Consider the following 17,458-nt stretch of genomic DNA (forward strand, 5'->3'; position numbering starts at 1 on the left):
TTAAAGTCAATGAAGTGCCCAAGGAATAAGCTTTTAGTAGTATTAGACTGTACTGGGACTCAGAGGTGTTTGCCGTCTGTCTCTCATCAAAATGGGACAGATGAAAATTCATCACAGCACAAAACCCCTGGACTAAACTAGGCATTTTGCTCTACAGAGTTTGCATCAAATGTAACAGAAAGTGTATGTTTACTTGTTCCTCTAAAAAAATGAACAGTCTGAGTGTAAAATTCACAAAGAGTATCTCACTCCCAAATCCTGGGATGATTCAACTGCCTTCTGCTCACCTAAAACCCGTATTTCAGTTCCAAAATGAACCACCTAGCCTTAATGTCTGTTGACTGCTGCAATGCATCATCTGAATACATAGCATATTCCACGCTATAACATGCTCAGTTTCACCAGTAGCTGAGAAAAACAGTCTGTCTGACATTATTCACCAGGGAAGCCTTGTCAGAAAGTGCTGGATGAAGATAAAATCTTATTTTTTGGGTCTTGGGAACACTAATCAAACAAAGCTTGGTACTGGGATCAGAAAGTACCTTACAAGTTGTGGTGTCTAATGTGGTGAAGCTGATGGATGTCTCAGTTGGGCTTTATCTGTCTGTTTACTCAAATGGCAAATGCTCGGGCTGTATTTCTGGACTCTCAAAAGAGCAGATATGTAGTTTGCAGTCATTAAAGAAAATCAAAGGGTATTTTTTAGAGGGGGAAAAAGCAAAGACAAGAGAATCATTGGTGGAGGGGGAGAAGATGGGGAGATCTTTCAGTCTGCGGGGCCACAATGCTCATGTTGCTGAGGAACAGTCATGGCTCAGCCATCTCATTTTCATTCATGCCCACATAGATATTTGAATTAAAAAACATTCCAAACCAACCAAACAAAAAAAAATGCAAACAAAAATAACCCACCTCATGTTACGCAACTTTATTGTTTCTGCTCATGCCCTTAGCACAGTCTACCTCTAGGACTTACTCCTCGGGACATATTTTCCATGTTAGATTGTTTGTTATGTTTGACCATGAGCATTTCCACACTGCAAACTGCCTTTTCAATAGTGAGTGCAATCACAGTCAATCAGCCCAATTTAGCAGTGGCAGCAGGCAGGAGTCTAACAAAGGCAACAAAATTGAGTCCACTTACTGCAGGGGTGAATTTTATTCTGCGCATTCATCTCCATATCCCCTTCGACAGTACATTTTTATATGCCTACTCGAATAAATAAATAAATTGTACAGCTACTGTCAAAGGTAGGGAAAGGAAATATTGCAAGATTTTCTCTCCTCAACATGCATGTATGCATGACTTTTGCTTTGCTTTTTTAAGCTTAGCTCTCACCACAACATAGATGTATTTTGCTTTTCTCCACTGAAAAAAGATCAGAGAATGTTATGAATAGCTAGGCAGCCCTCATCAGAAAATAATGGAAGTTACACTATGAGGAATGAGAAGTATATGACTAGTTTCTTCATCATACTTGAGGCATGAAAAATCAGGCAGTGCTAGAAGGCTTTGCAGTGATACATAGATGGAATTTCACATCACATCTTGAAGATCTCATTTCTGTTTTATCACTCACGTTCTAGAAACAAAGAATATCGTTTGTACCTTGTACCGTGCTACATAAGCAACACACATAAAACAACATCCATTTCTGTCTTACAGCTTCTCCTGAATTACTGTTATGTCATGTAAGACCTCAAAGAGTACCTAAATGCTCAGTTCTACTCTCACTGCAGAGCTGCAGCCTCTGGTCATCCTTCTGTGCAGTCAGTGTCGGCCCTGTGAAACACTACAAAAATAACACATTCCCTAGGAGGAATTTAGAAAACCAAAGACCCAATCTTCTATCCATATGGACTCCTTAAAGTGGCACTGCTGTGGTAAGGTTAGGGTATAAATGAGTTTGAAGTCTGACTTTATTAGAAGCCTGACGGATATAACCCTTTGCCGCTACAGAAAGCTCTGCAGATGAACAGAATGGTGGCTTTCAGAAAGGCTTTTGGGTTCCTGCCACCTCCTGAGCCAAAGCAGAAACAATTCTGTCCAGTGCTGCAACCTATGAGGAACATCCATGGCCTACAGTCATGTAACGAGAAAACCACATTATTGCTTCCCATTCTCTATGAACTAACCTTAGCTACTCCGAATATATCTCTGCAGTGCTAATAAGAAAGGGTCTTTTGTTGTTCCCTACTGTGTAATAACATCCTCCAGCTGGGAAAGAAACTTCCTGCCCTCTTGCTTCTCCTTCCCACATTTATCACCTCTTCCACTCTATGGTCCTGTGCAGAGCACTCCCAGCTCAGTCCCTGAATTCCTCAAAGATATTATATTTATACTTATATAGAATACACAGAAAGAAAAGAGACAAAGTAAGTGAATACTGTTTATTTCTAGAGAGATAAAAAGGAATAGTAATTGCCTCTAGCCAGCAGGGTATGTAGCAGTTGACCTCCTGCATCCTGTCTTTGATTTTCCCCTCATCACAATCATCTCTCGTTGGCTAATTCCCAGCATTTTTCCCTCAGGCTGGTGGGTTGGCATGTATGGTTAGCAGCTGCCAGTATTTCTCCTCCCTGTCAGCTATGAGCCATGCTAATGTTAGATGCCTGGCTCAGTCCCACCCAAGGTGCCACATGCCTTCGCTTTCCAACACACTCAGCTTTTGCCAGCCTTGAATTCGAACTGAGGTCCTGTCCCATCTCTCTGCTTGCAAAGATTAACCAGCTGTGTAAGGGAGTTAACCCATGCCAACCCAAGAAGTAGGTGACAAATTTCACAGGGAGAATTTCACAGGGAAATTTCACCTTGCGGGGAAACATCAGGTTTCACAGCAGCCAACAGCAAGAGGTAAAGAAGACGGAGAAATCAGCCTGTGGTGTGTGCTTGCATCTACTTTGAACATTATTCTCTTAATAGTAAAGAAATGAGCTGTGTGGATAAACAAAAAAGCTCCCCAAGCACATCCCACACCCTCTTCCTAAAAGAGACACTGCTTCCCTTTGCCCCTTGGAAGATACAACTCAGTTTAATCCTTTTGGAAGGCAGTATTTCTAGCAGATAGTGCATTGCACTAAAAAAAGTCACCACTCTTTGAAACAGACTCAAGAAATTTGAGGCCTCCAGGTAAAACTAACCAAGCTACTTGAGAAGCAAGTTTCTAAAAGAACAGAAGGGCTGATATTAGACCAGGGTTAGAGAAAGCCTGGTCTGCTGCTTCAGAAGATCCGTGTTGAACTTTAACAGAGGGAAAGGCATTGGGTGCTATCATGGGTGGATGACCAGGTGAAGGTTTTTTCCAAATGCAAACCCCCAAGCCAAAAATTGCAAGCAAGATTGAAAATCTCATTTCCAATCTGTAGAGTCTAATGCTACTAGTTGTTGCTGTTTCTGTCTTTTTACCATGTAACTGTAATCTCAGCTTTCAGAAAACCAGTGAATAAAGTGTTTGCACAGATGATGCACCCTGTCCAGAGCTTTCAGCCTGCCCATGCAGACTCACTGTGCACTTCTGTTAGCAGTCAGGCAGGTAGTAATAGCAAATAAAAAGCCTATTTGATGAAGCAGTGGCTCCTTCTCAAGTAAAGTAGAGTACCACTACAGCATGAATGACTCAATCATCTACTCGAGAGCTATTACTTGCAGTGATGAAGCAATGTTAATTGGATAACGGCCTGCTGCCAGCTAATATTGGCATGACCTACAATACCCCTGGCTGACAGCCGTGTCTCTCTCTATCACACCTTTTTTTGTAATCTGGATGGGAAGTGGAAACCATTAAAAAAACCTCCTAAGTGCCATTTAACTTCTTATCATAAATTAAAAACTTAATTAAGTGCCTTGTTAGAGGAAGGAAGACCAGTTTTCGTGATTAAATAAAACAAAACAACAGTTAGGAGTATGGAGCAAATAACCAACTTTACAGCTTCAAACTCACTTCTTTGAAAGTTTTTATTTTGGGTTGTGTTTAATATTGCTTGTTAAGAGGAAAACTGCATAAATACTGAAAAATACCCTGGGTGAAAATCAGGCTATGTTCTAGTTTTTTAGCAAACCTGCAAGTGAAGAGAAAAGCATAGAAGTTAAGAGCTAATGGGGTCCTTTTTTATTAGCTGTAGGCAGCTGACATGCTCCATTCCTCTAACTTGCACTGAGGGCTCATAGTTCACACACCACAGCCACATTTGAGCCCTTATTACGTAGTTGTTTTTCCAAACTGAAATACATTGCTTTAACAAAAGGTGTGGTACAAAATCAAATTACTAAGGCTAGCACGAAAGAGTTTATGGAAACTCTCCAATCAGTGCAGAATTAGCTCCATACTGACTTTAGTTTAAGTTGATTAGGTAAAGGTTTGAACAGAGGCGCATTAGGTCATGCTTCAACTGACCTGAAATGTCTAACACAAAGTTTTTGCAGTGATTTAAAACCCTGTAAATTCAACTAGTCCCAAAGCTGTGTGTGCACAATGTCTCCCTACTGAAATGACTGGAGTATCATAAAGACTGCTCTCACTTGTAATTGGATATAAACAAGAAATAATGTAAGAAACATCTGTTCGCTGTTTAGCTAGACAACAGTTAACAATGTCGGGATGCCAGATTAACAAAAAGACCCCAACATGCTATGAAGTAAAAAAGAGGTCTGCACTTTAGACTTCAGAGCCAGATTTACTGCTTGGAATAATCAGAAATAAGTTCTTTTGTTTTGATGTTAAGCTCCCTCACACCGACATAACATGAATGTAAACGCTTACATATAAAGCTTTATCCAGATCAAATCTTTGATAAATAATAATAATGCCCTTTCTCCACAATGTAGTTCAGCAGTTTTCAAACCATGCCAGAATTCAAAATGGAATGCTTGTATGATTAACTTAAAAATAGCTTGGTGAATTTATGAGTGATAGTCACCTTTGGAAAAGTTTTGAACAGTGAAGACTATATTTTAAAATGATTTTCAATCTCTGTTTTCTATAATATTATATGATAACATAAAATGTCTTTGAGCATGAAAAAAATATTCGCTCAGGACATTGACTTTCAACTTTTGATTGAAATTTTTTGATTGGAAGAATAACTCTCTACATGACAGAGTAAGTCAGTTTCCACAGATACCTTTAGAAATAACTGAGTCTGCCAGAGCTCTGCAGACCACGAACTAAAAACAGTAGCCTTGGGAAGAGTCATTAGCTTGTGAACTGAAAAAAACCCTCCAAACTTCTTTAAATGCAATATAACTAAGATAGTGTTTCCCCTGCTTTATCTGCTCTTAAAAAACAGGAGTGTTTCAGTTCCTCTCTTGGGGAGCTCCAAAACTGTTGGAGGCAACTGCCCTTACCTATGCACAGGCACCTACCAAAGCACACAGCACTCTGAAGCTGAGCAACTCCAGAAGCAGAGACATGCACTTGAACCAAGGATTAACTGCGAAATAACAAAATGCATCAAGCAGCTCTCTTTATCCCAAGTGACTGGCATTTGTGAGGAATTTATTTAACTGACCACCTCACACACAGCTATTCAAACAAAGTAGCCAGCAAGCAAACTAAGATTCAACGCATTTTACAGCAATTAATTTGCAGGTGGAAAATATCCTTGTAAGTAAGCATTGGTAACTATCATTATCTTTTTTAATAGGCTAAAAGAGTTCTTTTCCAGGATGAGAAAGTTAAAGCCCTGGCACTGTGCAAACTAATAAAAGCACAAGGCAAAGTAACAGTGGTGGTGTTATGTGAGGCATGACAATTTCAGAATTCTGGGAAAAAGCTTAAGAACTAGAGTCACTCCTTTTGCAACTCCATAAACTTCTCTGAAGCTGTAACAGCCACCAGTGTAACTCTACTTCACTGAAACTTCTTTTTTTTTTTTTGTTGAGATACATTCTAAAATGCAAAACTTTATTTATCCAAAGGGGATTTACTTAAATAGAAATAATTTACAGATGGACTCATGGACCTTTTTCTTACATGGCATCTCATATAAAACACATAGACAAACTTTTGTATTTTAAATCTTTAGTGTTATATGAACATAGGACTGGGTCACCAAGTGCAGACATATCATGATCCCTCCACCACCCTGCTCCTCCCACTGGCATGCAGCTCAGCACCTCACCACTGCTGGGATTAGAAATCTTCTAATTTCCAAACTGCTTGTACTAAAAGCCAATTGAATCCAATCAATTCTTGTGTCAACAGTGCCTTTAAGAATCAAAGAGAAACTCTTTCTCTCAGCTGCTTCAGCTGGTCTGCCTACATAGTGCTGTAGTGTGTCTTAGTTATCACACCAGTAGTATGAAGCTGCTGCAGTCCTTTCTTCTCCTCCTTTAGGCCAGGCTCATTCTTCTGAACATCTCAGTCACTCTTGTACACGCTTATTTGAATTTGAATTATTTTTCTTTATCTAACAGGACCTGAATTATACAACGAGGTTGCACCAAGGCTTTGTATAAGAGAACTTACAGTCTCCTGCCTCATCATATCTGTGCACCCTCAGGCATGTTTTGTCACCTCTCTACTCCCACCCTTGCTTTGTGGTGAGAAAGATCTGCGACACTGACTGAGACTCGATTCTTCCACTGGAAATTATTAGTGGACACTGAAGAATCATAGTGTGCATCCTAGTGCATCCTTTGCGATATCTCTAAACTCCTATGCAAAATGTCTGGGTTGAAATGTCTTCATGAGTAATATTCAGTGTCAAGGCTCATGAAGTCACAGCCGGTGACCTACTTCTAATGCTCTCCAACTTGTGCCATGACAACATCACGAGGCTGCTTAAGTCTTTGGAGAACTAAACCAGAGGGGGGAAAACTATGTGTGACACTTTGGGACCTGTCATCAATTAAAAACACACCATGCCTCTTCATGGGCAGTAAGCAATTGAAGGTGAAAGACTCTCTGTGTGCCAGAGTACCTTCCCCCTGAGCAACTGCTGTGCTGTGCCCTGCCCGGGCAACATCATCACCCTTCTCATGCTGCCCCTCCCAGCTGGGAGACAATGGGCAGGCACTGCCCAGTCACTGGGTGATGGCAGCCCTGACCAGCAGGCACACACCTTCCCTCTGCAGGCAGCAAAGCCACTGGCATGTGCTATGGCAGCTGTGCTGTCATGCCTGTATGGCTGTGAGGAAATTACAGTGGGGGTGGAAGCCAGTCAGTGAGATTTTGTGGTAAAATAAAGTAAACTTTCCAGTGAGGTAGGTATTTTCTATGACCCTTGGCTTCCTGCTGTGGGAGCCATGCTGCATGAGGAAAACCCTGCTTTCTGACAGACTGTGTTCATGGTATCTTGATGGAAAACACAAGGCCTGAAGCAGTTACATCTCAAATTCTTTATGAGGGGAGGTGGGAGAAAACAAGACTGCATGAAATATAGGAGGGGAAATAAGAGGACAAAGATACGAGCTGCCAGAGAGGAGTGGACAGCAATGAGACTCCCAACAACGTGACAGCTGAAATGACTTTTTGACAATAATGTGCTGTGTAGCAGCCACATCACTCCCTTCAAATTTCCTGTCTGGAAGAGCAGAATAATATCAGGGTCCTAATAATGCCCTGAATGAGGCTGTGGTAATTAAGAATTTGACTTCCTCGGTGGCAATGACAAGGGTGAGCTGAAGCATTTAAAGCTTTGCCACCACAATTGTTAGGAATTACTGCTGGCGAGGAAGGCTGGCATAGTGTGAACATGTCCATCTTTCAGCAACTTGCAACCCACCCAAGCACAAAAGCCACACCCAGAGCCCCACAGGGCAGGCACTGACACTTGTGCCATGCTCCCCTCAGACACCTTAGCAGAGCACAGAGCTCTTCCTCAAATATGTGGAGCTCATTTTTATGATGGGAGCACGGTGACATACTGTACCTCTTCCGGCAGGCTGACCACCAGATCATTTTCCGTCTGCCCTACCAAGGCCTGCAAAAAGTACTCGCTGCAGGCAGCCAGCACAGCCCGGTGGGCGCGGAACTCCTTCCCCTCCACGATCAGTGTCACGTCACAGAGAATGTCCTGCTTCCGCTGGTCATTTAAGCAGAGGAGAATATTGGTACAGTGCACCGTTGACTCATACACATACATGGGGGAGTCAGTCTTCTCATCCACAGACATGCCGTTCACACCCTGCGAGGCACAAGGGAGAAGAAAACAAAAACAAGGTGGTGAGGAGCAATATGGGTGCTGGGTGAATGTGGTATGGAGATATGATGCCAGGATCTGGATAGCTCAGGATCATGGCCAAGCAACCCATTTATGTTTAAATCTAAGAAAGTTGCTAGGGAAATAAATTGGGAAAGTTATTCAATGCCACCAGATTTCACCTCACCGTGCTTTGATTACCTACTCACCCTACCAGACTTCCCCCTTCAAACCAAAATAGATGGTTTAGATGGGCTGCAAAGTACTTTCCCCTTAAACCACCTGCTATGTAGAGGCAATAACTTAGGGACACTGTAAATTTTAGAAAATTTTAGAAAAAAAAGCAAGTCTGACTTAGGTCTTCTGACAGTGAAAAAAAAGGGCTATGTCCTTAGAAGAAATCTATTTCCATGTATGGCTAAAGCAACATGCCTTTACCAGTAGTTTAATGCTGTTCACAGAAATGTAAATGGTTCTGAATTCCAGACTCACAGACCCAAGAAAATCCCTGTACCTGTATGGAGTTCTGCCCCAGGCAGAACATGGATGCTGGGGCTACTCCTGCGTGCAGGTAAGTCTCTCCCTTCTGAGCAGAGGCTGGAAGGATTTAAGACACCTCTGCCTGATGTTCTGCAATTTCTGACACATGCAGGAGTGGCAAGGCCTCTGAACATGGGGACTGGATTAGCAGTGATGATAGAAGAAGGAATCAGCTTCCCCCAACACCCAACACTGCAAGAACTCCCTTTGCACTTGAACATATTGAAGTAATTCATTTACCCAACACTTTCTGCCCAGCACCAGACCAAATCCTCTTTGCGTTATATTCCCATTTCAACTTCTCTGAGTAAGAAAGTGTAAAACCCTGTGCTGTGTCTAAACACACTACACATCCTAAAACAAACCAAACACCTGTTGCAGGGCTTACATGGGGAAAAGGATTATTTATATCCATTATTATATCTGCTGTTGAAGGGAAAGTTGTGCAAATGCACAAAACTCAAGTTTTTAAAGGAATTATCATTCCTTATTGTGAACAACAACTGCTTTTTGAGAGTAAGATTCAGAGGCATCAAGGGTTAAGGGCAACAGGTGACAGTATTTTGGTGTGAGTATCTGACTACTGCATCAAGATGAAACAAAGCCCCTCTGCTACATTTTAAGGTGGATCTTTGCAATATTTTCTTTTGCTAGTGCAATATACAGGTACACAACTAGACACAACATGACTTGAAGCTATTTCTCTTGCCATGAGCTCAAATTAGGGTAATATTCTCCTACAGCGTCATTCAAAAAATATGAACAATCTTGACAAGAATGGACTTACGAGGACCCATTTGCTACTGTCTTTTACTAGACTTCTCAATCATAACTCCATCTTCCCACCTTTATAGGAGTATTTTTTTAGCCAGTGGCTATGATGACTGTTTCTACAAAATAGGTATTTTTGCCAACAGTACAAAACTGTAATATTACTGGAAGCCTTAATGGAATGTTTATGGCTTTTTTTTACTGGTATTTTCAGTCTTTATGCTGACTCATGCTACACTTTTGAGTACTCAGCTGAAATGCTTACATGAACAGAAAAACCCTACAACCAACTAAAACAGGTTAGTCCTATACTACCTAACATCTAGAGAGAAGATACATAGCTGCTTATTGATCTGTATACAGGTAGGGGAGAGAGACACTTGGCTGGGGGGAGGTTTATACTAGTTCTATTTCTTAACCTGAAAAAAATTATTTTTTTTTTCTACTCATAAATTGAGACTAATGAGAAGAATGAACAGCAATCATGCTATTAGCACTCCAGTAAGGTGAAAGAGAAAATGACACTTGGCTTATCTCACGCATAGCTTTCTGTGCAAGTGAACTGATGCTAATGATAGTGTTACAAAGATGTTCTAAGTGGTCACTCTTGCGTGCTATGAAATGCAAGAATTTACAAGAACAATCTAGTGGGAAAACCTGAGAGTTGCAAATGACAATGCAAAGAGGAAAGCAGTAAGCTTTTTTTTCCCTTTATTTTCCAGGCATGTCTTATGCCTGTAATACCTCAGATGACAAAAAAAAGGACAAGAAACCTGAAACCTGGCAGATAATGAACAGAACATCAATTATATTTTCAGTGTCTTAAAAAAACCCCACCAAACCCCACTGTTAGCCTGAAATTGCAATATTTTCTTACAGTAATAGTGCAATTTGTGTGAATCAAACCCTGAATTACTTGGTTACTAATTAGTAATTTCCCACTTTTTAACTACAGCTCTCATCAAATGTATTTTTTTAAAAAATTTGCTGCGTGCCCTGTGAACTGCTGAAAATACCATGGTGTATTTCCCCTCTGGTGAGAAAGCCTGCCTTCTATGCTAGGAACTCTGACTGATGCAGTCCTGAGATGCTGGGGCTGTGAACTGCACCATTCGCTCCAGTGGGTCCCCAGCTACGCTCTTGTGAAGGACCTCCACTGAGTTGCTTATATCACTGTTCTCCTCCAAGGGTACTGTTGTCACACCAGAGGCTTCCCGCAGGCGGATCCACACCATGCCCCTTCCCACAACTGCTGAGAGCCCATGTGGATGCCCTGGTTGGTGGCTGCAATCTCAGCCTGACACAGACTTCCCCTTGGCCATGCCCTTGGCCGCTCCAGGAAGTGCCCTGAGCCCTGCATTGCGCACAGGGAAACCGGCGCTGGGATACAGCTCAGGACCACCTATTTATCCACTTTTAATGTTTCAGTACAAATGATTCATGGTCTTTCCTTTTCCACGATCTGCCATTGACTGAATAACCTCCAGACATGAGGTGTTTCCTCTCCAAGATGGCTTTATCCTGCAGGAAAGGTGCAAGATGGTGAAACCCTTCACTGGGAAGTATATTGTTCATTTTCACAGGAAAAGGGTTTAGAGGGCAAAGAGAAAAGGTCACTGTAGGACTTTGGCATGCAGTAACACAAAAATTAGCAGAATTCAACTTTCCCCTCTCCCCCTCCTCAGAAGAAAAAAAGCAGGGATCTGGTATTCTTGCTGAACTCTGAGGCAAGCTGGGCTGCAAACCTTTTACATAGTGTTAATTCAAACTGCATCATTTTTTGCTGAATTCAGTATTATGCTGAGTTTGCAGAACCTTCTTCATGGAAATCATTGCTACACACTTGGTATTTCTTCGAACCGAAGAGAGAATGCCTTAGCAAGCCTTTCTCTGGCTCAAAAGAACACGCTGTGCATTTGTTTGCATATAGGTCACCATGCTGCCAGAAAAAGCCTCTTTGAAACAAAAGTTTCCATAAACTGGCACAAACTATTGTGGGCAAGGAAAGCACCATTGAAACCTAGCCAAAAAAGCTGCTGGTAAAGGCTAGCAACTGCAGTGAAGTGAACTGGAACATTGCTTACGCTTTCCTTCCATGGTGATGGGTGGAAGATCCCACCAAGCCCTTTGGCATGGGCAGCATGGAGGAGGCATGCAAAACCTCAGGAGACCAAAAATGTTGCTCATGGAACATCTGAATCACTCTGGTTTGCAGCACGTTGTCTGTACTAGCTGGCACTCATCCAAAACTCTCCAGGAACTCATAAACGCACTGACTGAGCTGCTACCAAAAATACAGTACTACCTATCATGAAAAAAACCCTTCTGCCTCACAAGACTGGAGCATAGGCAATGTGGTGTCTGTTTTTAAAAGGAAACATGAGGGGAGAGAAAATCTTATCAATAGAGACCAGAAGGTCCTGCATCAGAACTGGGCTAATTATGTGAAAAGATAAATCTCGATCATGGCAGAGCTACAGAGCACTTAACCAGGCAAATTATCATTGTGACAAAGCAGCACGGCTTCTGCAAGGCAAAGTCATGTCTCTGATGGGCTCTATTAGAATTCCTGAAGTGTGTCAAATTAGCAGTGACGAACACTGGTACATGTAATTAGTGTTGACTTTCAGAAATCCTTTGACAAAACCTTTACAAACGGCTCTTAGAGAAACTCAGTTGTCATAAGGTGAGAAGTTGTATCAGACTGGAAAACACTTAGGATAAACTGTGTTCAACAGAGAAGGGACACAGGGGCAATTTTCAGCAGGTTAACAGCGAAATTTCTTCAGATAGTGGCTCAGATCTGCCTATGGTTATGCTATGCAACATGCCTGAGCTCCTCTGATCCACAGTAGGGTTGAGCACACTAAGTACTGGGTCCTTCCCTGGATGTGCACATGGATGTCCTAGCAGCAGCCTGCCACTTCTCCGGGAGGCCATCGAGAAGATGGAGCCAGACATTGGGAGCAATTTGAAACAACAGAGGTTTAGACTGGACATAAGGAAAAACTGAGGAACAGGTTGCCTGGAGACACTGTGTCATCTCCATCCTCAGAGGTCTTCAAGACCACACTGAATACATAGTGTTGAACAATCTGCTCTGATTTCAGAGCTGACCTGCTTTGAGCAGGAGGGAGCTAGGGACTTCCTCAGGTTCTTTCCAAAAGAAATTATCTGATGATCCTACATTGATTAATGACCTAGAAGCCCAAAGACCACATCAGGGAGACTGAAATTGATTAAATTAGTTCAAATGTCAAAGGTAATGGAGATTGTTGGGAATTTTAAAAAGACTTAATGTAAAAAAGACTTAGGCATTAACAAGGTGACACACTACATCCAGGACACTCTGTTCTACAAAGGTGGCAAGAAAAAGAAAGACAAAATTACAGAATGGTTGAGGATGGAGAGGAACTGAAGGTATTACCTAGTCCAGCCTGCCCGCTCCAAGCAACAGCACTGTGTGCAGAAAGGTTTTGAGTCTCTGCAAAGACAGAGACCCCACACTATCTCTGCAAAACCTGTTGCAGTGTCTGACCACCATCACAGTAAACCACAAACTCACTGACCTGGAATCCCAACTCCAATTTGGAGTCTCTCACAAAGACAGACTGGAGATAGACTGTCATCACCTAGAGACAGATTTTAGAAAGAGAGAAATATTCTAATAAGGAGATGTATTTTCTAGTTACTTCTGATGCATACACTGTTGTGTAACATCTGGATTTGATTGATGATGTTGAAACAGGGAGAAAAGAAATATTCAGAAAAAGATCATTGTCAAGGAAAGAGAAAAAGCGCTTCTCAATATGTATGATCAATTCAATAAACACTATACAAAAAATACAAAATAAAAAGGTCAAAGTAGCACCGCTACTTATTGTTTCTAGCGTTGCAAACAAGAGAGGACACACAAGTGAAAGAAGCAAGACAAATGCAGAATTTCTAAAAAGAGCTGCGATTCCCGACAATTGAAATAAACTGAAACCATGCCCTGTACTCATAGAAAGATACTTGTTTTGCTAGAGAGATTTCACATTCACTGCAATAAACCATATGTACAACCGACCACTGCTGCATGCTACTGGGCAAAAAACTCAATGAATATGTAAAAGGATTAGTTACTCCTAACAAAAATATCCAGGACCACATAACTGAGAGTACAAGGGTATGTGGATTAAGGGTACATTGGATGAATATTTACATGCTCCAGCATACTGTTCAACAACTAACATTCCTGTATTATCTACCTTTCCTGACCTACTAACCACTGCATCAGAAACAAATTATTTCATGGATGTCAACATATAGGAAAATTCAAATCTACTACCTTCACACATGCTGTCCAGAGATCTCTTTTCTCGAACAGGAATGGAAGTTGCGTGGGACCAAGGTCTTGAAGGCAATCAGTAGAAAACATCTGTCCAAAGATTACATGTGGTGGGTGTCGCTGACACCAAGAGCTCCTGCTCCCACTGGCTCTAGAAGAGCAGTCAGCTTAGGACATGAGAAGCCATACGATGTTAAGCTTTGATGCATAAAAGGGTGCATGAACTGCAGAAGTGTTTTTGTAGTCTATACATGGCAAACACCAGCAAGGAAGGGGTGGGGCAGAAAGGGACCTAAAGGCAACATCTCATCCCATGCAACGAAAGCTCACTTGTATCCCAGGAGGAGGAAACAGGACATCAGGTCTACAACAACTCACACAGGACTCCCAACAACTTCATAGCAAACACCTGAAAAAGGTTTTCAGTATCTCCTCATTATACCTGTAATGCTACATTTTAGTAGAGGAGCCAACAGATAACTGCGGGTCATCATTTAGGAATTGCAGTAATTGACCTGGTGTAAAATGAACCACAGGTTTTGCTTGGAAGCATAAGCCAGAGATCACATGATATCCTGCTATGCAAGATGACTCCCAGCTTTCTCCTGATGGTATTAAGAGAGGATCAATACTGAACTGGAGGTATTTTTAGTTCCAGTTCACATTCTTTCCATCAGCTTCAATAACAGCAAAAGAAAGAATCTTGGGAATAGTTTGAAGTGGCAAGCTTGAACACATCTAAGGCTCCTTGGTCAGAAGTAGCTGGAGTCTGCACCACATATTTACATGTAAAATTCTCACAGTATTTTTGTTCAATAGGATGCACAGACTGTGAAAAAATGCTCTTTTGTTCTGACATTTTGTATTACTTTTTTTCCCCCCTAACAATTTAGCAAAAGGTATTCAGAAAAAAATGGGGAGAATGATCATAAAATAATGAATAAAGTTGAGAGCAACTTGTACTTCTGACAAATGGCAGCAAAAGCACATCACACTTGACAGCTTTTAGGGATAAACATGCACTGTTTTTAAGTGGCAAGTGGGAGGAAAATAATTTTCCAGGCTCCCTTCCTCAACTCCTAATATTTTTTCTATGAAAAGACTCATTCTGTGTAATCAACACTTTGTTTTTAAAGAAAGTTATCAATAAGTGACACTTCAGAGCTTCTAAAATGACCATCCTTATAATTGGCTATTACGATCTCTCAATTATAGCTATAACAACAAAGCATATGATTATATTGTCACTGCTTTCCTTTAAAAAGAAAGTATTGAAAGGCCTAATGATTAATTCACCATTTTTGAGAGCTCATTGTAATGACAGAAGACTATATACAAAGGTCTCTTCAGTGAGCCCATTATTCAATTAATAAATGCTGAATACTGAGCAGTCGTAGTCATATGAAACTCCCAAGAATTGTGCGAATTTTTAAGCAATTAATTATCAATTACAACATCATAAAACACCAGCACAAAAATAGAAACAACGAAATTTAATTATAGATTATTCTTCTTAGTTGCTGCAAATACTATACAAGACTGATTTTGATTAATAATTCATAGAGCAATAAAGTATCAGGAAAGATAATTATACTGTGCCACAATTCTCACACTGATTTCTGTAATTACAGATTACAACAGTGTTAGCAATTTAAAAAGGTTAGGGAGCAGTAGTAATTTGCTATGTCATCCTCAGCAATATTAATGTCTTCTTCTCCGAGCACCCTAGATAATTGAAAATAGACTAGTGAGCTGCCAGGCTACATGAACTTGCCTCCTGCCAAACATACTGTGGGTGCCAGGGCCATTAGCAAGATTGTCTTAAGAAATGAGCTTTTGACATTGTTCAAGTAACTTCTGTTGTAAAGGAAAAGGTACACAGACAAGTGGAAAAGACATTGTAGAGCATTCCTGGCTGGCAGCTGTAGACATGCGCTGCTGTTGACAGTGAAGGCTGGTCCTTCTAATGCTACTGTCTTGAAGCACAACCTTCATTGACCATGAGTGGGAAGGGGATAGCTAAAAGAAATCCAAGGGAGGATTTAACCTTGGGCATTCTAGAGAGGCAGGTCTGGTAGGGCACACAGCAGAGAGCAGGGCCCTGCAGACATCTGCTAACATCTAAAGGCAAAAATTCCCATTGCTGAGGAGCCTGCATGGCTCCAATACATTGAGCATCCACAGTCCAGGGACCACCTTGGAATTGCTGAACAGCTGCACATGGGCACAAACTGGTCCCCGATGAGCTCCACCACAGACAGTCAATGCCTGGGCTGGCTGCAGGGCTGGGCCATGAGCCCCATTTCTGTATGGCAAGTGTCACTTGCTTTCAAAATAGAGAAGGGAATACTGGAAATTCCTTCCTTAGCTTAAACTGACAGGAACAGGGATGTGTCCTGCAGACCATGGAACAGTTGTTTTTTGAACAGCTCATATGCCAGCATAGCTTTGATGTAGGAAGTAAGTTCCATTCCAAAGTCCACTCCCTGGTTTTGTTATACTGGACCTAGACCCTACAGCACAACTGGGCAGATACTAGGAAAAAAAAAACAACCAACAAAAAACCCCAGAGAGACTCTGATCCTGCAGACTTTTAAAGAGAATTGCTGAATATAACTTCCATCTCTAGCATTTTGGTTACTCACAAGGATTTTGCTATTGGCAGAATGCAAACATGAGCAGAAATGCACCACAGCTTCATTTCTACAATGAATTTTTTTTTCAAGTACTGTCAGGATGCCATAGTCTCCGTGATGAATGTTTATTTAAACCCCAGGTGTCTACTCTAAAGAAATTGTGCTTCAGGTTGTTCAGAGATTGGTACCACAAGGAGGCAGGGATTCCCAGTGGAGGTTGCTTCGAAGACTCCAAATAGATTTATGTTCCACATACAGAAAAAAACTATTTCTTGACTTCAGAGGGTTGTGTTGTTATTGTCTTTTGAGAGAGTAACCCAGATGAACAAGGTAATGATAGCTCACAGTCTTTAGGGACTTTTGCTAACATGCAAATAATGTTTACACACAGTACACACATTGACATACACATTATATGCAGGCCTACTAGGCAAAGTATACACATGCATCTTTTTATGACTCAGTAAAAATTATATAATTATACCACTAATTTTCCTACACTCAGTGAGTCAGCTTAGTTTAACATGCATTTCCAATGTTCTGTAAATACTGATGATACCCTCAGGAGGGAAGGGTGAGGGAAGGCATAGAATCATAGAATGGTTTGGGTTGGAAGGGACCTTAAGAATCACCCAGTTCCAAATCCCCTACTATGGGTAGAGACACCTTCCACATAGACCAGACAGGAGGAACAACAGGAAAACTGCTCTCTATTCTTGTTTCTCAGAAGCTACTCAACTGATATACATGAACATGGAAAGAGAGAAACACAGAACTCTTTCCCGGTAAGGTCTCCTCTCATGGCTTTCACATTGCTCTTTACAGTAGCTGGCCATGGGGAAGGGGACCGGAACCAAGTCTGCTACTCAAAATAGTTTATTCAAAGCAGAATGGGGAATGCCCAACACTGAAACACTGCCAGGAAACCACCAAGCACAACAAACAACATATTATGTTTTTCTGAAGCAGTTAATGGCTTCAGGACTTTGGGGAAAAGACACAACCTTTTGGATTGTTCTTGGGCAAGCCAGATTGACAG

The 17,458-nt window shown here is 41.4% G+C and overlaps 1 protein-coding gene across 8 annotated transcripts in view; it reads right to left on the reverse strand.

Moving 5' to 3' along the window:
• Window positions 1-17,458, reverse strand: part of BACH2 (BTB domain and CNC homolog 2) — a 190,885-nt gene that overhangs the window by 42,511 nt on the left and 130,916 nt on the right. For 7 of the 8 annotated variants that reach the window (XM_071548765.1, XM_071548761.1, XM_071548762.1 and 4 more), the window contains one exon: window positions 7,873-8,127. The exons of the other annotated variant lie outside the window; for it this stretch is intronic. In XM_071548765.1, coding sequence (XP_071404866.1) covers window positions 7,873-8,115 — 243 coding nt within the window. In that variant the 5' untranslated portion in view covers window positions 8,116-8,127. The remainder of the gene's footprint in view (window positions 1-7,872; window positions 8,128-17,458) is intronic. 8 annotated transcript variants of the gene reach the window in all.

The sequence above is a fragment of the Pithys albifrons genome, chromosome 2 (assembly GCF_047495875.1).
Source record: "Pithys albifrons albifrons isolate INPA30051 chromosome 2, PitAlb_v1, whole genome shotgun sequence".
NCBI lineage: Eukaryota > Metazoa > Chordata > Aves > Passeriformes > Thamnophilidae > Pithys > Pithys albifrons.